The following is a 27229-nucleotide window of genomic DNA, read 5'->3' on the forward strand; positions in this document are numbered from 1 at the left end:
AGTCTCCAGTACATGGATCACTCCTCCACCTCTCTTCAGCCCCCCCCCCCAGTACATGAATCACTCCTGCTCCTCTCTTCAGCCCCCCCCCCCCCAGTACATGGATCACTCCTCCTCCTCTCTTCAGCTCACCCCCCAGTACATGGATCAGTCCTTCTCTCTTTAGTCTCTAGTCTAGTAGATTGATCACTCCTCCTCTTTAATTCAACCCCCCCCCCCCCCTTCCCCAGTACATGGATCACTCCTCCTCCTTCTTCAGCCTCCCCCCCAGTCTCCAGTACATGGATCACTCCTCCTCTTTCTTCAGCCCCCCCACCCCCCCAGTACATGGATCACTCCTCCTCTCTTCAGCTCCCCCCCCCCAGTACATGGATCACTCCTCCTCCTTCTTCAGGCCCCCCCCATTATCCAGTACATGGATCACTCCTCCTCCTCTCTAAAGCCTCCCCCGTCTCCAGTACATGGATCACTCCTCCTCTCTTCAGCCCCCGCCAGTCTCCAGTACATGGATCACCCCTCCTCTCTTCAGCCTCCCCCCATTCTCCAGTACATGGATCACTCCTCCTCCTCTCCCCCTAACAACCTGCTCTGTGGTATCTCCTGTAAACCCCGATGCCCCGCCCCATTGATGATGAGACGCCGCCTTTTCCGGTGATATCACACCTGACGGAGCTCCTCTATTCTCGTCATTACCGGGATTGTTCTCCCGCGGACGTTTGTCACCGGAAGTAACGAATTCCCGAACGTCGGAGAGCCCCGGATCCGGCGGGAGCTGTGAGTGGTGACGTCACGTCCGGTGCTGGTGACATTTCTGTCCTGGGTTTTGGTGACCAGAGGCGCCTCTTGTAGTTCCTGCCTCTCTGAGGGTTAGGGGGGTCCTCATCAGGGGGAGGGGGGTCCTCATCAGGGGAGATTATCAGGGGGAGGGGGCTCCTCATCAGGGGAGATTATCAGGGGGAGGGGGGTCCTCATCAGGGGAGATTATCAGGGGGAGGGGGGTCCTCATCAGGGGAGATTATCAGGGGGAGGGGGCTCCTCATCAGGGGAGATTATCTGGAGGAGGGGGGTCCTCATCAGGGGAGATTATCAGGGGGAGGGGGCTCCTCATCAGGGGAGATTATCTGGAGGAGGGGGGTCCTCATCAGGGGAGATTATCTGGAGGAGGGGGGTCCTCATCAGGGGAGATTATCTGGAGGAGGGGGGTCCTCATCAGGGGAGATTATCAGGGGGAGGGGGGTCCTCATCGGGGGAGATTATCAGGGGGAGGGGGGTCCTCATCGGGGGAGATTATCTGGAGGAGGTGGGTCCTCATCGGGGGAGATTATCAGGGGGAGGGGGGTCCTCATCGGGGGAGATTATCTGGAGGAGGGGGGTCCTCATCGGGAGAGATTATCTGGAGGAGGGGGGTCCTCATCGGGGGAGATTATCTGGAGGAGGGGGGTCCTCATCGGGGGAGATTATCTGGAGGAGGGGGGTCCTCATCGGGGGAGATTATCAGGAGGAGGGGGGTCCTCATCGGGGGAGATTATCTGGGGGAGGGGGGTCCTCATCGGGGGAGATTATCTGGGGGAGGGGGGTCCTCATCGGGGGAGATTATCTGGGGGAGGGGGGTCCTCTTCGGGGGGAGTTCTTCTGGGGGTTCATTATGAAGCTCTCTCTTTCAGTGGTGAATCTCTCGATGGCCGCTCTTTCCCTCCACTCGGACCCATTTGCTGAGGTTGGCACCTCCACTGTAAAGCCGTTTTCTCAGAGGGTGGTCCGGCATGCCCTGGCCATCATGCATCTCCTCATCACTGAGGTAAGTGTCTCCAGCTGCTCCATGACTACTCTGCTATAACCCTCACCGCGGCTGATTGCCTCCTTGCTCCACATCTTCAGGGGGATCTGGCGGGGGACATGACGTTGCGTCTGTCACTAGATCAGCGGACTGAAGACCAGAAAATTGTCATTGATCAAGTCATGAAGCTGGTTCTGGGAATTCTGCACCTGCTGAACGAGGTTAGTCTGATGATGTCATCAGTATGTGGTCAGCACGGGGTCTCCTGAAGTGCCATATTGCTGTGCTGCCAGTATTGGGAGTCGTGCACATGGAGTCAGGTCATGTAATACATGGGATCCATGGTGCCACCCTTTGATATAGACCACGCAGGAAGCCTTCTGCGGGGCAAAGTCCACCCCGGTGACAGGCCCCATGAGGTGCTCCTGCAGCACGTTCCGTATACACTAGTGCTCCTCACTCATACTCCGTGGTTATTCATGGGGGATGCTATCAGCAGAGGTAGGCAACCTCTGGCCCTCCAGCTGTTGTAAAACTACAACTCCCAGCATGCATACTTGCTCTGCTCTTCTCAGAGCGCTCAAGGTAATAAATAGAGCATGCTGGGAATTGTAGTTTCACAACAACCGAAGGTTGCTAACCCCTGCAAAATCCTGTCTGCATTAAGACTCGTGCACACGGATACCCCGATAATAGAACTGTCCTATCCTATATAGATGTAACTGCTCTGGACCTTCTCATGGTCTGATGGTGGATGTGTCCTCATGTATAGATGTGTACTGCTCTGGACCTCCTCATGGTGGATGTGTCCTGATGTATAGATGTTTACTGTTCTGGACCTTCTTATGGTCTGATGGTGGATGTGTCCTGATGTATAGATGTTTACTGCTCTGGACCTCCTCATGGTCTGATGGTGGATGTGTCCTCATGTATAGATGTGTACTGCTCTGGACCTCCTCATGGTCTGATGGTGGATGTGTCCTCATGTATAGATGTTTACTGCTCTGGACCTTCTCATGGTGGATGTGTCCTCATGTATAGATGTTTACTGCTCTGGACCTTCTCATGGTGGATGTGTCCTCATGTATAGATGTTTACTGCTCTGGACCTCCTCATGGTGGATGTGTCCTGATGTATAGATGTTTACTGTTCTGGACCTTCTTATGGTCTGATGGTGGATGTGTCCTGATGTATAGATGTTTACTGCTCTGGTCCTTCTCATGGTCTGATGGTGGATGTGTCCTCATGTATAGATGTTTACTGCTCTGGACCTCCTCATGGTGGATGTGTCCTGATGTATAGATGTTTACTGCTCTGGTCCTTCTCATGGTCTGATGGTGGATGTGTCCTGATGTATAGATGTTTACTGCTCTGGTCCTTCTCATGGTCTGATGGTGGATGTGTCCTGATGTATAGATGTTTACTGCTCTGGACCTTCTCATGGTCTGATGGTGGATGTGTCCTCATGTATAGATGTTTACTGCTCTGGACCTTCTCATGGTCTGATGGTGGATGTTTGCTGGCCACAGATTGTGATTATCCATCTTCCGCCAGCAATCAAGGATTTTTAAGTAAAGTGTGATTTTTTTTAATTGGCGACAGTATTACACTGCGATCGTAACAAGCGTTACTAGGAGTGTGCGATGATCTGGCATCCAATCTGCCGGGGTAATCCCGCTAGTCCAGGGTCAGAGAGGGAGGGTGACGGGTAGTAGAGGTTTTAGCACGGAGCAGGATGGGGGCAGTCAGACCGGGTGTAGATCGGTTGTCACTGGCTGCAGCCGTTTCCATCCATGCAGGAACTGCTTGCTCTGCACATAAATATTTAAAGAGGACCTCTCCCCGCTCCCATCATCCCTGGTTTAATAGCTTTTTGCATCAACCATGTATTAACGATCTGGATCTGGGGGGGGGGGGCGGCGTCCCTGCACAGACTCCCTCTATCCAATCGGTGCTTCCATTGTCAGACTGTGCAGGGGGACCCCCCCCCCCCCCCGCTGGTTACCATCCCTCACTGCAGACCGCGCCAGGTGCTCTCCTCCACGTTTAGGGGCCCGATCAGGAGGTGGTACCTGCACCGTTCTGACTTTGATGGCATATCCTAGTGATATACCATCAAAATGTAAGATGAAACCGTCCCTTCAACACAGGGCGTTCCTGTACGGAAGGGGAACAATGCGCGGGGGGTCAATTCAGACCTGCGGTTTGCGGCGGCGATCAGGCGTGCTATCCGGTCCCCATGCGGCTGTGGGGGGGACCCGATGGCATGGAAGGCAGCGCAATGCCTTCCTGAGGCATCGCGTTGCCTTCCGGTGCTGAGCATGTGAGATCCAGCCCCCTGGATCTGACAGGCCGGAAGCTGTATGAGTAAAGGGCTCTTTCACACTTGCGTTGTCCGGATCCGGCGTGTCCTCCACTTGCCGGAATTACACGCCGGATCCGGATAAAACGCAAGTGTACTGAAAGCATTTGAAGACGGATCCATCTTCAAAATGCGTTCAGTGTTACTATGGCAGCCAGGACGCTATTAAAGTCCTGGTTGCCATAGTAGTAGTGGGGAGCAGGGGAGCGGTATACTTCCCGTCCGTGCGGCTCCCGGGGCGCTCCAGAATGACGTCAGAGTGCCCCATGCGCATGGATGACGTGTCCATGCGATCACGTGATTCATGCGCCTGGGGCGCCCTGACGTCACTCTGGAGCGCCCCGGGAGCCGCACGGACGGTAAGTATGCCGCTCCCCACTACACTTTACCATGGCTGCCAGGACTTTAGCGTCCCGGCAGCCATGGTAACCATTGAAAAAAAGCTAAACGTCGCATCCGGCAATGCGCCGAAACGACGTTTAGCTTAAGGCCGGATCCGGATCAATGCCTTTCAATGGGCATTAATTCCAGATCCGGCCTTGCGGCAAGTGTTCCGGATTTTTGGCCGGAGCAAAAAGCGCAGCATGCTGCAGTATTTTCTCCGGCCAAAAAACGTTCCGTTCCGGAACTGAAGACGTCCTGATGCATCCTGAACGGATTTCACTCCATTCAGAATGCATTAGGATAATCCTGATCAGTATTCTTCCGGCATAGAGCCCCGACGACGGAACTCTATGCCGGATCCGGACAACGCAAGTGTGAAAGAGCCCTAATACACACAGTATTACTCATACAGCCAATGCATTCCAATACAGAAGTATTGGGATGCATTGTAAAGGGGATTAGACCCCCAAAAGTTGAAGTCCCAAAGTGGGACAAAAAATAAAGTGAAAGAAAAAGTCGAAAAAAAGTTTCCCGCCCAAAAATTAAGTTTCAAGTAAAAAAAAAAAAAAAAAAGTCATTTTCCCCAAATAAAGTAAAAAAGAAAAAAAATTGGTAAAAAATAGGGAAAAAAAAAAAAGATATATTAGGTATCGCCGCGTCCGTATCGACCGGCTCTATAAACATATCACATGACCTAACCCCTCAAATGAATACCGTAAAAAATAAATAAACTGTGCTAAATAAACAATTTTTTTGTCACCTTACATCACAAAAAGTACAACAGCAAGCGATCAAACAGGCGTATGCCGACCAAAATAGTACCAATCTAACCGTCACCTCATCCCGCAAAAAATGAGCCCCTACCTGAGACAGTCGCCCAAAAATAAAATAAAATATGGCTCAGAATATGGAGATACTAAAACATCATTTTTTTTTTTGTTTTAAAAAAGCTGTTATTGTGTAAAACTCACCTAATATGTATACTTCTTTTTATTTATGTATCGCCGCATCCGTTTTGACCGGCTCTATAAAAATATCACATGACCTAACCCCTCAGGTGAACACCGTAAAAAATACAAAATAAAAACATTTTTTGTCACCTTACATCACAGAAAGTGTAATGGCAAGCGATCAAAAAGTCATATGCTCCCCAAAATAGTGCCAATCAAACCGTCATCTCATCACGCAAAAAAATGAGACCCTTCCTAAGATAATCGCCCAAAAACTGAAAAAACTATGGCTCTCAGAATGTGGAGACACTAAAACATACTACAATAGCGTGGGGATCAGAAATGATTACATGAAGTACCTGGGTATAAAAGTGGGACGGGACCCGGGGAAACTTTATTCCCTAAATTATCCTCCACTAATACAAAAGATAGCACAAGACCTGACCAAATGGAGAGCTCTCCGCTGTCCCTGTGCGGTGGGGCGCATCTAATCTCACGATTATTATACCCTCTGAAGCATATGGACATTGTCAGGTTGCAGTCGGCTTTCACGGCTTTTCTTTGGGCACGTAAAAGACCCCGATGGCGTACAGCAAACTCACAATGCTGAAATGAGGGGGAGGGCTCCAACTGCCAAATATTAGGCACTACAATTGAGCGGCCCTTTTCCGCCATGTGAGGGATTGGATGTGGGGTTCCTCCCACTTCTCGGCAACACCGTTAGAGAAGGAACTGGCACATCCATGGCACCTGGGATCGCTCCTTCACGCCAGGTTACGTGACGTTCCTTCCCAAATTAAACATAGTGTAATATTACGAGACACGATGATGGCATCGAAAGCCACCAGGAAGATATATAGACTCCCATTTTATTTGTCGCCTTATGGACACTGCCGGCATTCCCCCAAGGTAGAGAGAATAAAATGTTCAAGGTATGGAGAGAAAAGGGGATACAGCAATTGAGCCATGTTTTAGATCCATCAGGTCAGGCCTTGATTCCTTGGGAAGACTTAAAAACCAAATATCAGCTGACGGACGCCCATTTCCTCTCGTGAAATCTTACTGCAACTCACAAGCAACCAAACTGGGAGAGGCAGACGGGCTGCTGTGGTTTGAGGCGCTTTTGGGGGGGTGAGAATACACTGATATCCCTGTCGGAACTGTACTTCAAGATTCATAATACCCAAATGATAGGAGTAGTGGAGAGAGCTTTTCACGCTTGGGAGAGAGAGCTGGATGACCTGACTATTACGAAAAAGATGAAAGATGGTCTTGAATTTGTCAGAAAAGCCATCAAAAACGAGCAGCGGAAGGAGACTCAACTAGGTATACTCCATAGGGCCACCTACGCATTCAATCTGTCCTACAGGGATGCCTCCGACACTGTCCCAAATGTAACCTTCCAAAGGCCGATCTGACCCATAGCCTCCTAACCTGCCCGTGACTGCAGTCTATTTGGTCAAAAGTGGTGGAGTTTGTACACAAGGTATGGGGGGTCGAAGTAGTTGTAAATCCACAGCAATGTATCTTTCAATGCATTCCCAGAGATCAATCAGAAGATCTGGGTCCAGGAGTGTCGGACGGAGGTATACACATTGTACTTATGTCTGTCAAGAAATCAATCTTAAGGAAATGGCTGCAACCGAAACCACCAGAGTGGGAAGAGGTTTTAGGCACAATGAAACATGTGTTGTACATAATACCATAGGCAGGTTCATGAAAAAATGGAAACGGTTTGTTATTGAGGTTCTGTCCGACTCAGAAATTGAAGAGCTGATGTCTCCCTTCCGACAAACAAAGTGGTTCCTCGCATCCCAACTAAAGGGACGCCTGGGGAGACTAAGTGTTGGTGGGAGTTGAGAAGGGAGCGATACCGCGAGATACCCCGGCCACCGGATCACTAAGCCGCTGACGTGAACCATTTATTTTGATTAGGTAGAAATAGATGGAAACAGAAGCACCTGGGGGGGGGGGGGTGGTGGTTAAGTTCTGGGTGGGAAAGAGGGGGAGAAATCAATGTTTTCATTGTTTTGGGCATTTTCTTTATTGTTCCATGTTAAGAAAAGAAAGAGAAAAAATTAGTAAGACCCTTAATCTCTACAACTCTCTATTAGTGAGACCCTTAATCTCTACAACTCTCTATTAGTAAGACCCTTAATCTCTACAACTCTCTATTAGTAAGACCCTTAATCTCTACAACTCTCTATTAGTGAGACCCTTAATCTCTACAACTCTCTATTGTGAAAATATCCAACTGGATTGACACAGCCTTGTATAGAAACAGGGGTGGACCTCCTTAATATATGAATCAACAGAAGAGAACTGGTACCATAAAATACCCAATAAAATACATCATTATTTGACATAAAAACATAGACAAAAATACAGATACATAGAGACCACACAGGGCACTTCCAGAGGACCGTCCACAATGAAGGCTATATTCCCAAATAACAAATGATGTGGTATTTTACATTTACCGTGTGGGACCCTGCATATAATAGATATCTGAGTCAGCGTGCCATATATAAGCTTTCTCTAATCATGGATGCAGCTATCTCTCACCTTACATGCATATAGCATCACTATGACGGGGTATCGGTAACATCTGTATTCAGAGGCCGGTGCCATATATAAGCTTCTCTAATCATGGATGCCGCTATCTCTCACCTTACATGCATATAGCATCACTGTGACCGGGTATCGGTAACATCTGTATTCAGAGGCCGGTGCCGTATATAAGCTTTCTCTAATCATGGATGCAGCGATCTCTCACCTTACATGCATATAGCATCACTATGACCGGGTATCGGTAACATCTGTACTCAGAGGCCGGTGCCATATATAAGCTTTCTCTAATCATGGATGCAGCGATCTCTCACCTTACATACATATAGCATCACTATGACCGGGGTATCGGTAACATCTGTATTCAGAGGCCGGTGCCATATATAAGCTTCTCTAATCATGGATGCAGCGATCTCTCACCTTACATGCATATAGCATCACTATGACCGGGTATCGGTAACATCTGTATTCAGAGGCCGGTGCCATATATAAGCTTCTCTAATCATGGATGCAGCGATCTCTCACCTTACATGCATATAGCATCACTATGACGGGGTATCGGTAACATCTGTATTCAGAGGCCGGTGCCATATATAAGCTTCTCTAATCATGGATGCAGCGATCTCTCACCTTACATGCATATAGCATCACTATGACGGGGTATCGGTAACATCTGTATTCAGAGGCCGTGCCATATATAAGCTTCTCTAATCATGGATACAGCGATCTCTCACCTTACATGCATATAGCATCACTATGACGGGGTATCAGTAACATCTGTATTCAGAGGCTGGTGCCGTATATAAGCTTCTCTAATCATGGATGCCGCGATCTCTCACCTTACATGCATATAGCATCACTATGACCGGGGTATCAGTAACATCTGTATTCAGAGGCCGGTGCCGTATATAAGCTTTCTCTAATCATGGATGCAGCTATCTCTCACCTTACATGCATATAGCATCACTGTGACGGGGTATCGGTAACATCTGTATTCAGAGGCCGGTGCCATATATAAGCTTCTCTAATCATGGATGCAGCGATCTCTCACCTTACATGCATATAGCATCACTATGACGGGGTATCAGTAACATCTGTATTCAGAGGCCGGTGCCATATATAAGCTTTCTCTAATCATGGATGCAGCGATCTCTCACCTTACATGCATATAGCATCACTATGACCGGGTATCAGTAACATCTGTATTCAGAGGCCGGTGCCATATATAAGCTTCTCTAATCATGGATGCAGCGATCTCTCACCTTACATGCATATAGCATCACTGTGACGGGGTATCTGTAACATCTGTATTCAGAGGCCGGTGCCATATATAAGCTTCTCTAATCATGGATGCAGCGATCTCTCACCTTACATGCATATAGCATCACTATGACCGGGTATCAGTAACATCTGTATTCAGAGGCCGGTGCCGTATATAAGCTTTCTCTAATCATGGATGCAGCGATCTCTCACCTTACATGCATATAGCATCACTATGACGGGGTATCGGTAACATCTGTATTCAGAGGCCGGTGCCATATATAAGCTTCTCTAATCATGGATGCCGCTATCTCTCACCTTACATGCATATAGCATCACTATGACGGGGTATCGGTAACATCTGTATTCAGAGGCCGGTGCCGTATATAAGCTTCTCTAATCATGGATGCAGCGATCTCTCACCTTACATGCATATAGCATCACTATGACCGGGGTATCGGTAACATCTGTATTCAGAGGCCGGTGCCATATATAAGCTTCTCTAATCATGGATGCAGCGATCTCTCACCTTACATGCATATAGCATCACTATGACGGGGTATCGGTAACATCTGTATTCAGAGGCCGGTGCCATATATAAGCTTCTCTAATCATGGATGCCGCGATCTCTCACCTTACATGCATATAGCATCACTATGACGGGGTATCGGTAACATCTGTATTCAGAGGCCGGTGCCAGTATATAAGCTTCTCTAATCATGGATGCAGCGATCTCTCACCTTACATGCATATAGCATCACTATGACGGGGTATCGGTAACATCTGTATTCAGAGGCCGGTGCCATATATAAGCTTCTCTAATCATGGATGCAGCGATCTCTCACCTTACATGCATATAGCATCACTATGACGGGGTATCGGTAACATCTGTATTCAGAGGCCGGTGCCATATATAAGCTTCTCTAATCATGGATGCCGCGATCTCTCACCTTACATGCATATAGCATCACTATGACCGGGGTATCAGTAACATCTGTATTCAGAGGCCGGTGCCATATATAAGCTTCTCTAATCATGGATGCCGCGATCTCTCACCTTACATGCATATAGCATCACTATGACGGGGTATCGGTAACATCTGTATTCAGAGGCCGGTGCCATATATAAGCTTCTCTAATCATGGATGCCGCTATCTCTCACCTTACATGCATATAGCATCACTATGACCGGGGTATCAGTAACATCTGTATTCAGAGGCCGGGGCCATATATAAGCTTTCTCTAATCATGGATGCAGCGATCTCTCACCTTACATGCATATAGCATCACTATGACCGGGGTATCGGTAACATCTGTATTCAGAGGCCGGTGCCGTATATAAGCTTCTCTAATCATGGATGCAGCGATCTCTCACCTTACATGCATATAGCATCACTATGACGGGGTATCAGTAACATCTGTATTCAGAGGCCGGTGCCATATATAAGCTTCTCTAATCATGGATGCAGCGATCTCTCACCTTACATGCATATAGCATCACTGTGACCGGGTATCGGTAACATCTGTATTCAGAGGCCGGTGCCATATATAAGCTTTCTCTAATCATGGATGCCGCGATCTCTCACCTTACATGCATATAGCATCACTATGACGGGGTATCGGTAACATCTGTATTCAGAGGCCGGTGCCATATATAAGCTTTCTCTAATCATGGATGCCGCGATCTCTCACCTTACATGCATATAGCATCACTATGACGGGGTATCAGTAACATCTGTATTCAGAGGCCGGTGCCATATATAAGCTTCTCTAATCATGGATGCAGCGATCTCTCACCTTACATGCATATAGCATCACTGTGACCGGGTATCGGTAACATCTGTATTCAGAGGCCGGTGCCATATATAAGCTTTCTCTAATCATGGATGCCGCGATCTCTCACCTTACATGCATATAGCATCACTATGACGGGGTATCGGTAACATCTGTATTCAGAGGCCGGTGCCATATATAAGCTTTCTCTAATCATGGATGCAGCGATCTCTCACCTTACATGCATATAGCATCACTATGACGGGGTATCGGTAACATCTGTATTCAGAGGCCGGTGCCATATATAAGCTTTCTCTAATCATGGATGCCGCGATCTCTCACCTTACATGCATATAGCATCACTATGACCGGGTATCGGTAACATCTGTATTCAGAGGCCGGGGCCATATATAAGCTTTCTCTAATCATGGATGCAGCGATCTCTCACCTTACATGCATATAGCATCACTGTGACCGGGGTATCGGTAACATCTGTATTCAGAGGCCGGTGCCATATATAAGCTTCTCTAATCATGGATGCCGCTATCTCTCACCTTACATGCATATAGCATCACTATGACGGGGGTATCGGTAACATCTGTATTCAGAGGCCGGTGCCATATATAAGCTTCTCTAATCATGGATGCCGCTATCTCTCACCTTACATGCATATAGCATCACTATGACCGGGGTATCAGTAACATCTGTATTCAGAGGCCGGTGCCATATATAAGCTTCTCTAATCATGGATGCAGCGATCTCTCACCTTACATGCATATAGCATCACTATGACGGGGTATCGGTAACATCTGTATTCAGAGGCCGGTGCCATATATAAGCTTCTCTAATCATGGATGCCGCGATCTCTCACCTTACATGCATATAGCATCACTATGACGGGGTATCGGTAACATCTGTATTCAGAGGCCGGTGCCATATATAAGCTTTCTCTAATCATGGATGCAGCGATCTCTCACCTTACATGCATATAGCATCACTATGACGGGGTATCGGTAACATCTGTATTCAGAGGCCGGTGCCGTATATAAGCTTCTCTAATCATGGATGCAGCGATCTCTCACCTTACATGCATATAGCATCACTATGACGGGGTATCAGTAACATCTGTATTCAGAGGCCGGTGCCATATATAAGCTTCTCTAATCATGGATGCAGCGATCTCTCACCTTACATGCATATAGCATCACTATGACGGGGTATCGGTAACATCTGTATTCAGAGGCCGGTGCCATATATAAGCTTTCTCTAATCATGGATGCCGCGATCTCTCACCTTACATGCATATAGCATCACTATGACCGGGTATCGGTAACATCTGTATTCAGAGGCCGGGGCCATATATAAGCTTTCTCTAATCATGGATGCAGCGATCTCTCACCTTACATGCATATAGCATCACTGTGACCGGGGTATCGGTAACATCTGTATTCAGAGGCCGGTGCCATATATAAGCTTCTCTAATCATGGATGCCGCTATCTCTCACCTTACATGCATATAGCATCACTATGACCGGGGTATCGGTAACATCTGTATTCAGAGGCCGGTGCCATATATAAGCTTCTCTAATCATGGAGGCCGCTATCTCTCACCTTACATGCATATAGCATCACTATGACCGGGTATCGGTAACATCTGTATTCAGAGGCCGGTGCCATATATAAGCTTCTCTAATCATGGATGCAGCGATCTCTCACCTTACATGCATATAGCATCACTATGACCGGGGTATCGGTAACATCTGTATTCAGAGGCCGGTGCCGTATATAAGCTTCTCTAATCATGGAGGCAGCGATCTCTCACCTTACATGCATATAGCATCACTATGACCGGGTATCAGTAACATCTGTATTCAGAGGCCGGTGCCATATATAAGCTTCTCTAATCATGGAGGCCGCTATCTCTCACCTTACATGCATATAGCATCACTATGACCGGGTATCGGTAACATCTGTATTCAGAGGCCGGTGCCATATATAAGCTTCTCTAATCATGGATGCAGCGATCTCTCACCTTACATGCATATAGCATCACTATGACCGGGTATCAGTAACATCTGTATTCAGAGGCCGGTGCCATATATAAGCTTTCTCTAATCATGGATGCCGCGATCTCTCACCTTACATGCATGTAGCATCACTATGACGGGGTATCAGTAACATCTGTATTCAGAGGCCGGTGCCATATATAAGCTTCTCTAATCATGGATGCAGCTATCTCTCACCTTACATGCATATAGCATCACTATGACGGGGTATCAGTAACATCTGTATTCAGAGGCCGGTGCCGTATATAAGCTTCTCTAATCATGGATGCAGCGATCTCTCACCTTACATGCATATAGCATCACTATGACGGGGTATCGGTAACATCTGTATTCAGAGGCCGGTGCCATATATAAGCTTCTCTAATCATGGATGCCGCGATCTCTCACCTTACATGCATATAGCATCACTATGACGGGGTATCGGTAACATCTGTATTCAGAGGCCGGTGCCATATATAAGCTTTCTCTAATCATGGATGCCGCTATCTCTCACCTTACATGCATATAGCATCACTATGACGGGGTATCGGTAACATCTGTATTCAGAGGCCGGTGCCATATATAAGCTTTCTCTAATCATGGATGCAGCGATCTCTCACCTTACATGCATATAGCATCACTATGACCGGGTATCGGTAACATCTGTATTCAGAGGCCGGTGCCATGTATAAGCTTTCTCTAATCATGGATGCCGCTATCTCTCACCTTACATGCATATAGCATCACTATGACCGGGGTATCAGTAACATCTGTATTCAGAGGCCGGTGCCATATATAAGCTTTCTCTAATCATGGATGCCGCGATCTCTCACCTTACATGCATGTAGCATCACTATGACGGGGTATCGGTAACATCTGTATTCAGAGGCCGGTGCCATATATAAGCTTCTCTAATCATGGATGCAGCTATCTCTCACCTTACATGCATATAGCATCACTATGACGGGGGTATCGGTAACATCTGTATTCAGAGGCCGGTGCCATATATAAGCTTCTCTAATCATGGATGCCGCTATCTCTCACCTTACATGCATATAGCATCACTATGACCGGGGTATCGGTAACATCTGTATTCAGAGGCCGGTGCCATATATAAGCTTCTCTAATCATGGATGCCGCTATCTCTCACCTTACATGCATATAGCATCACTATGACCGGGGTATCAGTAACATCTGTATTCAGAGGCTGGTGCCGTATATAAGCTTTCTCTAATCATGGAGGCAGCGATCTCTCACCTTACATGCATATAGCATCACTATGACCGGGGTATCGGTAACATCTGTATTCAGAGGCCGGTGCCATATATAAGCTTTCTCTAATCATGGATACAGCGATCTCTCACCTTACATGCATATAGCATCACTGTGACGGGGTATCAGTAACATCTGTATTCAGAGGCCGGTGCCGTATATAAGCTTTCTCTAATCATGGATGCAGCGATCTCTCACCTTACATGCATATAGCATCACTGTGACGGGGTATCAGTAACATCTGTATTCAGAGGCCGGTGCCATATATAAGCTTCTCTAATCATGGATGCCGCTATCTCTCACCTTACATGCATATAGCATCACTATGACCGGGGTATCAGTAACATCTGTATTCAGAGGCTGGTGCCGTATATAAGCTTTCTCTAATCATGGAGGCAGCGATCTCTCACCTTACATGCATATAGCATCACTATGACGGGGTATCAGTAACATCTGTATTCAGAGGCCGGGGCCATATATAAGCTTCTCTAATCATGGATGCAGCGATCTCTCACCTTACATGCATATAGCATCACTATGACCGGGGTATCGGTAACATCTGTATTCAGAGGCCGGTGCCATATATAAGCTTCTCTAATCATGGATGCAGCGATCTCTCACCTTACATGCATATAGCATCACTATGACGGGGTATCGGTAACATCTGTATTCAGAGGCCGGTGCCATATATAAGCTTCTCTAATCATGGATGCAGCGATCTCTCACCTTACATGCATATAGCATCACTATGACGGGGTATCGGTAACATCTGTATTCAGAGGCCGGTGCCATATATAAGCTTCTCTAATCATGGATGCAGCGATCTCTCACCTTACATGCATATAGCATCACTGTGACCGGGTATCAGTAACATCTGTATTCAGAGGCCGGTGCCATATATAAGCTTTCTCTAATCATGGATGCAGCGATCTCTCACCTTACATGCATATAGCATCACTATGACGGGGTATCAGTAACATCTGTATTCAGAGGCCGGTGCCATATATAAGCTTCTCTAATCATGGATGCAGCGATCTCTCACCTTACATGCATATAGCATCACTATGACGGGGTATCAGTAACATCTGTATTCAGAGGCCGGTGCCGTATATAAGCTTCTCTAATCATGGATGCCGCTATCTCTCACCTTACATGCATATAGCATCACTATGACCGGGGTATCGGTAACATCTGTATTCAGAGGCCGGTGCCATATATAAGCTTCTCTAATCATGGATGCCGCTATCTCTCACCTTACATGCATATAGCATCACTATGACGGGGTATCGGTAACATCTGTATTCAGAGGCCGGTGCCATATATAAGCTTCTCTAATCATGGATGCAGCGATCTCTCACCTTACATGCATATAGCATCACTATGACGGGGTATCGGTAACATCTGTATTCAGAGGCCGGTGCCATATATAAGCTTCTCTAATCATGGATGCAGCGATCTCTCACCTTAAATGCATATAGCATCACTATGACGGGGTATCGGTAACATCTGTATTCAGAGGCCGGTGCCATATATAAGCTTCTCTAATCATGGATGCAGCGATCTCTCACCTTACATGCATATAGCATCACTATGACCGGGGTATCGGTAACATCTGTATTCAGAGGCCGGTGCCATATATAAGCTTTCTCTAATCATGGATGCAGCGATCTCTCACCTTACATGCATATAGCATCACTATGACCGGGTATCGGTAACATCTGTATTCAGAGGCCGGTGCCATATATAAGCTTCTCTAATCATGGATGCAGCGATCTCTCACCTTACATGCATATAGCATCACTGTGACGGGGTATCAGTAACATCTGTATTCAGAGGCCGGTGCCATATATAAGCTTTCTCTAATCATGGATGCCGCTATCTCTCACCTTACATGCATATAGCATCACTATGACCGGGGTATCAGTAACATCTGTATTCAGAGGCCGGTGCCGTATATAAGCTTCTCTAATCATGGATGCCGCGATCTCTCACCTTACATGCATATAGCATCACTATGACCGGGTATCGGTAACATCTGTATTCAGAGGCCGGTGCCGTATATAAGCTTCTCTAATCATGGATGCCGCTATCTCTCACCTTACATGCATATAGCATCACTATGACGGGGTATCAGTAACATCTGTATTCAGAGGCCGGTGCCGTATATAAGCTTTCTCTAATCATGGATGCAGCGATCTCTCACCTTACATGCATGTAGCATCACTATGACGGGGTATCGGTAACATCTGTATTCAGAGGCCGGTGCCGTATATAAGCTTTCTCTAATCATGGATGCAGCGATCTCTCACCTTACATGCATATAGCATCACTATGACTGGGTATCGGTAACATCTGTATTCAGAGGCCGGTGCCGTATATAAGCTTTCTCTAATCATGGATGCAGCGATCTCTCACCTTACATGCATATAGCATCACTATGACGGGGTATCGGTAACATCTGTATTCAGAGGCCGGTGCCGTATATAAGCTTTCTCTAATCATGGATGCAGCGATCTCTCACCTTACATGCATATAGCATCACTATGACGGGGTATCAGTAACATCTGTATTCAGAGGCCGGTGCCATATATAAGCTTCTCTAATCATGGATGCCGCTATCTCTCACCTTACATGCATATAGCATCACTATGACCGGGTATCAGTAACATCTGTATTCAGAGGCCGGTGCCATATATAAGCTTCTCTAATCATGGATGCCGCTATCTCTCACCTTACATGCATATAGCATCACTATGACGGGGTATCAGTAACATCTGTATTCAGAGGCCGGTGCCATATATAAGCTTCTCTAATCATGGATGCCGCTATCTCTCACCTTACATGCATATAGCATCACTATGACGGGGTATCGGTAACATCTGTATTCAGAGGCCGGTGCCGTATATAAGCTTTCTCTAATCATGGATGCAGCGATCTCTCACCTTACATGCATATAGCATCACTATGACGGGGTATCAGTAACATCTGTATTCAGAGGCCGGTGCCATATATAAGCTTCTCTAATCATGGATGCAGCGATCTCTCACCTTACATGCATATAGCATCACTATGACCGGGTATCAGTAACATCTGTATTCAGAGGCCGGTGCCATATATAAGCTTTCTCTAATCATGGATGCCGCGATCTCTCACCTTACATGCATATAGCATCACTATGACGGGGTATCGGTAACATCTGTATTCAGAGGCCGGTGCCATATATAAGCTTTCTCTAATCATGGAGGCAGCGATCTCTCACCTTACATGCATATAGCATCACTATGACGGGGTATCGGTAACATCTGTATTCAGAGGCCGGTGCCATATATAAGCTTCTCTAATCATGGATGCAGCGATCTCTCACCTTACATGCATATAGCATCACTGTGACCGGGGTATCAGTAACATCTGTATTCAGAGGCCGGTGCCATATATAAGCTTCTCTAATCATGGATGCAGCGATCTCTCACCTTAAATGCATATAGCATCACTATGACGGGGTATCAGTAACATCTGTATTCAGAGGCCGGTGCCGTATATAAGCTTTCTCTAATCATGGATGCCGCTATCTCTCACCTTACATGCATATAGCATCACTATGACCGGGTATCAGTAACATCTGTATTCAGAGGCCGGTGCCATATATAAGCTTTCTCTAATCATGGATGCCGCTATCTCTCACCTTACATGCATATAGCATCACTATGACGGGGTATCGGTAACATCTGTATTCAGAGGCCGGTGCCATATATAAGCTTCTCTAATCATGGATGCAGCGATCTCTCACCTTACATGCATATAGCATCACTATGACGGGGTATCGGTAACATCTGTATTCAGAGGCCGGTGCCATATATAAGCTTCTCTAATCATGGATGCCGCTATCTCTCACCTTACATGCATATAGCATCACTATGACGGGGTATCAGTAACATCTGTATTCAGAGGCCGGGGCCATATATAAGCTTTCTCTAATCATGGATGCAGCGATCTCTCACCTTACATGCATATAGCATCACTATGACGGGGTATCAGTAACATCTGTATTCAGAGGCCGGTGCCATATATAAGCTTCTCTAATCATGGATGCCGCTATCTCTCACCTTACATGCATATAGCATCACTATGACCGGGTATCAGTAACATCTGTATTCAGAGGCCGGTGCCGTATATAAGCTTTCTCTAATCATGGATGCCGCTATCTCTCACCTTACATGCATATAGCATCACTATGACCGGGTATCAGTAACATCTGTACTCAGAGGCCGGTGCCATATATAAGCTTTCTCTAATCATGGATGCAGCGATCTCTCACCTTACATGCATATAGCATCACTATGACGGGGTATCAGTAACATCTGTATTCAGAGGCCGGTGCCATATATAAGCTTCTCTAATCATGGATGCAGCGATCTCTCACCTTACATGCATATAGCATCACTATGACGGGGTATCAGTAACATCTGTATTCAGAGGCCGGTGCCATATATAAGCTTCTCTAATCATGGATGCAGCGATCTCTCACCTTACATGCATATAGCATCACTATGACGGGGTATCGGTAACATCTGTATTCAGAGGCCGGTGCCATATATAAGCTTTCTCTAATCATGGATGCCGCTATCTCTCACCTTACATGCATATAGCATCACTGTGACCGGGTATCAGTAACATCTGTATTCAGAGGCCGGTGCCATATATAAGCTTCTCTAATCATGGATGCAGCGATCTCTCACCTTACATGCATATAGCATCACTATGACGGGGTATCAGTAACATCTGTATTCAGAGGCCGGTGCCATATATAAGCTTCTCTAATCATGGATGCAGCTATCTCTCACCTTACATGCATATAGCATCACTGTGACCGGGGTATCGGTAACATCTGTATTCAGAGGCCGGTGCCATATATAAGCTTCTCTAATCATGGATGCCGCTATCTCTCACCTTACATGCATATAGCATCACTATGACCGGGTATCGGTAACATCTGTATTCAGAGGCCGGTGCCATATATAAGCCTTCTCTAATCATGGATGCCGCTATCTCTCACCTTACATGCATATAGCATCACTATGACCGGGTATCAGTAACATCTGTACTCAGAGGCCGGTGCCATATATAAGCTTCTCTAATCATGGATGCAGCGATCTCTCACCTTACATGCATATAGCATCACTATGACCGGGTATCAGTAACATCTGTATTCAGAGGCCGGTGCCATATATAAGCTTCTCTAATCATGGATGCAGCGATCTCTCACCTTACATGCATATAGCATCACTGTGACCGGGGTATCAGTAACATCTGTATTCAGAGGCCGGTGCCATATATAAGCTTCTCTAATCATGGATGCCGCGATCTCTCACCTTACATGCATATAGCATCACTATGACGGGGTATCGGTAACATCTGTATTCAGAGGCCGGTGCCATATATAAGCTTCTCTAATCATGGATGCAGCGATCTCTCACCTTACATGCATATAGCATCACTATGACGGGGTATCGGTAACATCTGTATTCAGAGGCCGGTGCCATATATAAGCTTCTCTAATCATGGATGCAGCGATCTCTCACCTTACATGCATATAGCATCACTATGACCGGGGTATCAGTAACATCTGTATTCAGAGGCCGGTGCCATATATAGTTCACAGCATATTGCATAAAATCTGTTATCTAAGCACCAAGACTGGTCTAAACTCCTCTCTTACCCCAATATCCAGTGATTCAAATGCGGCCTGTCTCTGTCGAGCGATCCTCGACGCACGTTTCGCTTATTGCTTTATCGGGAGGATCTCACACGGTAAATGTAAAATACCACATCATTTGTTATTTGGGAATATAGCCTTCATTGTGGACTGTTCTCTGGAAGTGCCCTGTGTGGTCTCCATGTATCTGTATTTTTGTCTATGTTTTTATGTCAAATAAAGATTTATTCTCTATTGTGAAAAGCAAAATCTATGTACTTACCAGGGCTGTGGAGTCGGTAGATAAATGCTCCGACTCCACAGCCCTGGTACTTACACTGTTTATTCTTCTTGTATAATTTGTTACACATCATTTTCACCATGTCTTGCTGATAATAAAAATATTGGGGGGGTGGGGGGGGGGAAATATGATTTATTTTTATTTTTTTTGTTTCAAAAATATCACATGACCTAATCCTTCAGGTGAATACCGTAAAAAAATAAATAAAAATAAACGGTGTAAAAAAAGCCATTTCTTGTCACCTTGCATCAAAAAAAGTGTAATAGCAAGAGATCAAAAAGTCACACGCACCCCAAAATAGTGCCAATCAAACAGTCATCTCATCCCGTAAAAATCATACCCTACCTAAGATAATCGCCCAAAAACTGAAAAAAACTATGGCTCTCAGAATATGGAGACACTAAAACATGATTTTATTTTATTTTTTTTTCAAAAATATTATTGTGTAAAACTTACATAAATAAAATAAAAGTATATATATTAGGTATCTCCGCGTCCGTATTAACCTGCTCTATAAAAATATTATATGACCTAACCCCTCAGGTAAATACCGTAAAAAAAATTAAAATGGTGTAAAAAAAAAGCCATTTTTCGTCACCTTACATCACAAAAAGTGTAATAGCAAGCAATAAAAAAGTCATACACACCCCAAAATAGTGCCAATCAAACCATCATCTCATCCCGAAAAAAATGAGCCCTCTACACAAGACAGTCGCCCAAAAAATAAATAAAACTATGGCTCTCAGAATGTGGAGACCCTAAAGAATCATTAAAAAAAAATTAAAAATAATGCTTTGTTATGTAAAACTGAAATAAACAACCAAAAAGTAGTCCTATTTGGTATTGTTGCGTCCGTGACAACCTGCTCTAAAAAAAAAATACCACATGATCTAACCTGTCAGATGAATGTTGTAAATAACAAAAAATAAAAACGGTGCCAAAACAGCTATTTTTTGTTACCTTGCCTCACAAAAAGTGTAATATAGAGCAACCAAAAATCATATGTACCCTAAACTAGTACCAACAATACTGCTACCTTATCCTGTAGTTTCTAAAATGGGGTCACTTTTTAGGAGTTTCTACTCTAGAGGTGCATCAGGGGGGCTTCAAATGGGACATGGTGTCAAAAAACAGTCCAGCAAAACCTGCCTTCCAAAAACCGTATGGCGCACCTTTCCTCCTGCGCCCTGCCGTGTGCCCGTACAGCGGTTTACGACCACATATGGGGTGTTTCTGTAAACTACAGAATCAGGGCCATAAATATTGAATTTTGTTTGGCTGTTAACCCTTGCTTTGTAACTGGAAAAAAATTATTAAAATGGAAAATTGCAAAAAAAGTGAAATATTGAAATTTTATCTCCATTAATTCTTGTGGAACACCTAAAGGGTTAACAAAGTTTGTAAAAACTGTTTTGTATACCTTGAGGGGTGTCGTTTCTAGAATGGGGTCATTTTTGGGTGGTTTCTATTACCCTAAGTTCAGACCTGAGCGTTTTACAGCGCGTACGATCGCGCTGTAAAACGCCCAACGCTCAAACAAGTTCTTGAGCTTTTTTTGGGGCGTTTGTCGCGCGTTCCCGCACATAGATATTCGGGAACGCGCGACAATGTGTGAACGCCTGTCTCTGTATGCGCGATTGTAAACGCCCGTACAATCGCGCATACAGAGCGCTCGTTTCAGAACGCTCAGGTCTGAACCCCCTGTTATGTAAGCCTCACAAAGGGACTTCAGACCTGAACTGGTCCTTTTAAAAAAGTGTTTTTTTTTTTTGTTTTTTTTTCTGAAAAGTTTCATGATTTGCTTCTAAACTTCTAAGCCTTGTAACTTCCCAAAAAAAGAAAATGTAATTTACAAAATGATCCAAACATGAAGTAGACCCATGTGGAATGCAAAGTAAATATTTTTGTAGGTATTACTATGTATTATAGAAGTAGAGAAATTGAAACTTTTAAATTTGCTAATTTTTTGAAACTTTTGGCAAATTTTTTATTTATTTTTTATAAATAAAAATGTTATTTTTTACTCCATTTTACCAGCGTCATGAAGTACAATATGTGATGAAAAAACTTTCTCAGAACGGCCGGGAGAAGTCAAAGCGTTTTAAAGTTATCACCACATAAAGTGACACTGGTCAGATTTGTAAAAAATGGCCGGGTCCTTAAGGTGAATATGAGCCCGGTCCCTAAGGGGTTGTAAATGCGTAGCAGCCCAGTCATTCACCATAATGGCTGACTTACCTTTATGCGTCGTAGTTACACTGGAGTCGCTCCTCGTGTTTTTCAGCGTCGCATTTGCCATGTGTTGCTTTCGGCTCTGTTCAATTGCGCGTTTTTTACAGTATTTCCCGGACGTCCTCCATGACAGCACCACGTGGAGGATGTCCTTATTGACCTCTAAGGGACAGGAAGCATAGAGAGGTTAATGGGCCCCTCCATCATCAGTCCCTTACAGGTCAGCAGCAACAGAGAGGCTCCCTTAGCCTCTCCTTCCTCCCTTATGTTGGGGCTCGAGTAGCACTCTTTGTGGTTGGGGTCTCCTGGCCTTACCAGTTCTCTGGGTCCGGTGCAGAAGCCGTTTCCCTAAGGTTGGGCTCTGCGTTGTTCCAGTGCTCTGGGTAGCGCCATGACAGGACATGTGGCGGCAGCATCTTTCCGATCTGGGGCCACAGCGTTTGACGTCACTGCTGGGCTTCACCACAGCAGCAGGCCGCAAGCACAGCATCGGGCTGCATCGTCGATGATCGCTTCCGGGCGCGAGACGCCTGCGCCTGACGTCACTTTCACCCTTAGATGGGCGCAGCCATGTTTTTATTTTATTTTAACAAACGAAGGAGCCGCAGATACCAGTGCCCCTGGGGGAGGGGTAGACTCGCATTACTACAGCATGGTCGACTTTCCAGGTGGATTGAGTCCCCCATTAAGGAGAAGTTCAGCTTCATACCAATTAAGGTCTGAGGGAGAGTTAGAGGATGATGAGGAAGATGATGTTCCCTCATGCTCTATGGAGGAAGATAACAAGTTATTTTTTCCTCAGAAGATCTGGACTCACTTATTTCTTATGGAGGTAGAAGAGGTTTCAACAAACCCGCCCTATACAGGATGAAATGTTTGGCGGGCTAAAAGTAAAAAGAAGACGCCTTTTTCCTGTAAATGAGAATCTTAAATCACTTGTCATGGAAGAAGGGGAAGAGGCAGAAAAGAGACTCCATGTCTCTCGGGAATTTAATCCTGAAGACACTAAATTATGGGTCGAAAGCCCCCAACATCGACATTGCTATAGTTAAAGTAATAAAGAAGACTACCTTACTGTTTGAGGATTCTTTTTAGCTAAAAGATGCCATGCCCGAAAAATGGACAGTCTCTTAAAAAAGTCTTGGAAACTTCTTCTGCCCTCATCAATACTAACATCACTGCCGCATCTGTCGCCAGATCTTTATTTTTATGGTTAACCCAATTAGAAGAGCACCTCAAGATGGAAATTTTAGAATCAATACCGCTTTTGAAAATGGCTACAGCATTTGTTGCAGATGCCTCCGCAGAGTCGCTCAGGTTCGGAGCAAGAGGCAGTGTCCGGTCTAAGTCCACTAGACGACCCTTATGGCTTAAAACCTGGTCTGGTGACATCTCTTCTAAAAACAATCTGTGTACCATACCCTTTTCTGGCTTTTACGTATTTGGCCCTGTCCTGGATACCTTTTTGGAAAAAACTACAGCTAAGAAGGGGTTTCCAGAAGAAAAATCTAGAAAGACTCAGTCCTTTTGTATACCAGGGCCTCGTTACCAGTAGGGTTGTTGCGGGTGTCGAAATTTTGATACCCAATCGATACTTTTGTCCTGGTATTGTATACCAGGATTTCCATTTTTTTCAATACTGGCCTGCGCTGCTGCGCAGTCTAGTGTCACAGAACATGAGCGCGCTGCTGAGAGCGTGCTCATGTTCCCTCAGCAGCACAGGGGAGAAGGAAGCAGTCTCTCCCTCCCCCTGTGCTGCTGCTGCCGATAGAGAGGGGTGGAGGAGGGGCGGGTGCACTGCGCACTCAATAATAGGAGGACCTTTAATGGGTCGGACTTTAAGTATACAGACATGTAGAGCGGCGCCCAGGGGTCTCCCTGCACTTACTATTATTCCTGGGCGCCGCTCCGTTCTCCTGCTATGCCCCGGTTACAGTCTCCTGCTCCGTATGCCAATTACTACTATCGGAGCGATGGGGAGGAGACATCAGCTTCTCTAGTGGGCGTTCCTGGCTGTAGCGCTGTCCAATTGCAGCACAGCTCAGGGAGAAGGAACACCCACTAAGAGACAGTAATGGGGGCACAGCGGGTGAATGGAGCGGCGCCCAGGAATAATAGTAAGTGCTGGGACATCTCTGGGCGCCGCTCTACATGTCCTGCTAACAAAAGGTACTTTTAATACAGGAGGCAGGTGCTGGCAGCAGAATCACATTGCCGACACCCTGCCTCTGACAGGGAGCTGCGATCAGCGGCACCTGAGGGGTTAACTGCCGCTGATTTGCTGCCAGTACTCGCCTCCTGTATTAAAGGTTAATTATCATTGGTCGCGCAGTGCCCCCCCCCCCCATCATCAGTATTAGAATCATTGGCTCCAATCGGTTACCATGGCAGCCAGAACGCTACCATAGTCGGCTCCCTGCTGCTGTGTGCACAGAGCAGCAGGGAGAGTGTAAAGTCCTAGTCACCCTAATAGAGCTCTATCAGGGTGAATAGGACAAGGGATGAAAAGATCCCAGGCTCTAGCCCCTAAGGGGGGAAATAGTTATAAAAAAAAAAAAAAAAAAGTTTTAACAAACCCACCAAAATATTAAGTATAAATTACATATAAAATATATAAACAAATAAATAAACATATCGCCACGTCCGAAAAGTCAAAACTATTAAAATAAGAAAATATCTATGCGGTGAACGCCGGAACAGGAAAAATAAACCTGCGCGATTCGCCATTTTAAAAAAATGCAAAATGCACTAGACTTTTTTTGGTTTATTTTTTTCGCGTGGTATCAAGTATCACAATACTTTTTTATGGTATTGAAATCGAATAAAAAATTTGGTATAGCTACAACTCTAGTTACCAGTCATCGACCTATCGAGGGAAGGGCAAGACGAGCAGGTAGAGTTTTCCCAAAGGTAGTAAAGGGAGGTGCTTTCTCCTTAATCCAAGTTCATCCCAAAATAAGCAATGACGGTCTCGTGTGGGGGGAAGACTAAAGTTCTTTCTCCCACAGTGGAAATAAATGACAGACACCCCTTGTATCCTCGGGATAATAGAGAAAGGGTACAGAATAGAATTTTCAGGCTCCGCCCCCAAAAATATTAATCTTGGCCAGTTTCAGCCAGATCAGAATCAGAAAAGATCTCACCAAGCTGTTATTTCTCCAGGCCATCAGGCCGGTACCCCCAGAAGAACATTTTGCAGGTCACTATTCAAGCGTATTCCTGATAAAGAAACCCAATGGCACATTCCGATCCATTCTAAATCTAAAATTTTTGAACCAGTGGGTAAGATACAAGAGATTCAGGATGGAGTCCGTAAAATCAACAATCGAACTCATCCGTCCGGGGGGCATGTGATGTGTACACTGGACTTAAAGGATGCATATCATGTGCCAATATGCCCAGAAGATCAAACATTCCTGAGATTTGCAATTCAAGAAGGATCCTCGATACTACATTACCAGTTTCAGTGTCTTCCATTTGGCCTGGCTTCTGCACCAAGAATATTCACAGAAATTATGTCAGAAGTAGTTTCTTGGTTACGGAGAGAAAAGGGAATTGTGATCATCCCATTTCTAGACTATTTCCTTTTAACAGCACCCTCTTCCACCATCCTTCAAGATCATCTAGTGTTCACTCTGAAAACCCTTTCTTGGCTAGGTTGGATAATCAGTATGGAAAAATCTAATTTGCTTCCAGAAACAAAAATAATCTTTCTGGATACCCTCCTAGGCTCCAAGATCCAGAGATCTTTTCTACCAGAGGAGAAGCGTGTATCAATTTGCAGGGAGATCTCCATTCTACAAAATAAAAAGAAAAGCCATGAGAATAATGCGATTGTTGACTTCTTGTATACTGACTGTTCCATGGAGTAAATTCCATTCCAGACCTTTTCAGAAAATAATTGACAAGATGGAACAAGGATTCGAGAACCTTGGATCTAAAAATACAACTACCAGACAGTGATTCACAGCCTGGCATGGTGGACAATTCTCGAAAAATTATCAAGTGGTGTCCCATGGTTTTTTCAACCACAGATCCTGGTAACGACAGATGCCAGCAAAACAGGTTGGGGTGCGCAAATCTATGACAATTACTTCCAGGGACTCTGGAATCAGGACCTATTTCACCGGTCTTCAAATTACAGAGAATTGAAAGCGGTCCTGGAGACCTTTCAGAAAGCAGAGCACATACTAAAGGGTCACCATGAGTATTGTTGGACAATATGACAACTGTCTCCTATCTAAAAAGACAGAGGGGTTCAAAATTCCTGCCCGTTCTTGGCAGACCAAATCTTCAGTTGGGCAGAAAGATTGGTCCTTTTATTTTGAGCTATCAATTTTAAATGGAAAAGAAAATGTGATGGCTGACTTTTTGAGCAGGTCTCCCATCAGTCCAGGAGAATGGAGTTTCAAAAAAAACATCTTCAATTTTCTCTGCAAGAAATGGGTGACTGCCACAAGGAAAAACGCGCAGCTACGTCTATTCTTTTCTCTAAACCCGGTAGACAATCCAGTAGCGGTGGATGCGCTTTCTCAGAAATGGGATATAAATCTGGTCTTTGCCTTTCCACCCTTTCTCCTAAATACCAGCAGTCTTAAAGAAGCTCAGATCTGA

The 27229-nt window shown here is 45.5% G+C and overlaps 1 protein-coding gene across 5 annotated transcripts in view; it reads left to right on the forward strand.

The window, feature by feature from the left end:
• Positions 1–517: 517 nt before the first annotated feature.
• LOC122930725 (zinc finger protein 211-like) overlaps positions 518–27229 on the forward strand; it is a 52743-nt gene continuing 26031 nt past the window's right edge. For 2 of the 5 annotated variants that reach the window (XM_044284295.1, XM_044284291.1), the window contains exons 1-3: positions 519–774; positions 1665–1798; positions 1879–1998. In XM_044284295.1, the coding sequence (XP_044140230.1) occupies positions 1679–1798; positions 1879–1998 (240 nt within the window). In that variant the 5' untranslated portion in view covers positions 519–774; positions 1665–1678. Of the gene's footprint in view, positions 782–1664; positions 1799–1878; positions 1999–27229 lie in introns of all 5 variants that reach the window. The other 3 variants (XM_044284292.1, XM_044284293.1, XM_044284294.1) reach the window with 3 other exon arrangements.

This window comes from Bufo gargarizans, chromosome 3, assembly GCF_014858855.1.
Source record: "Bufo gargarizans isolate SCDJY-AF-19 chromosome 3, ASM1485885v1, whole genome shotgun sequence".
Taxonomy (NCBI): Eukaryota; Metazoa; Chordata; class Amphibia; order Anura; family Bufonidae; genus Bufo; species Bufo gargarizans.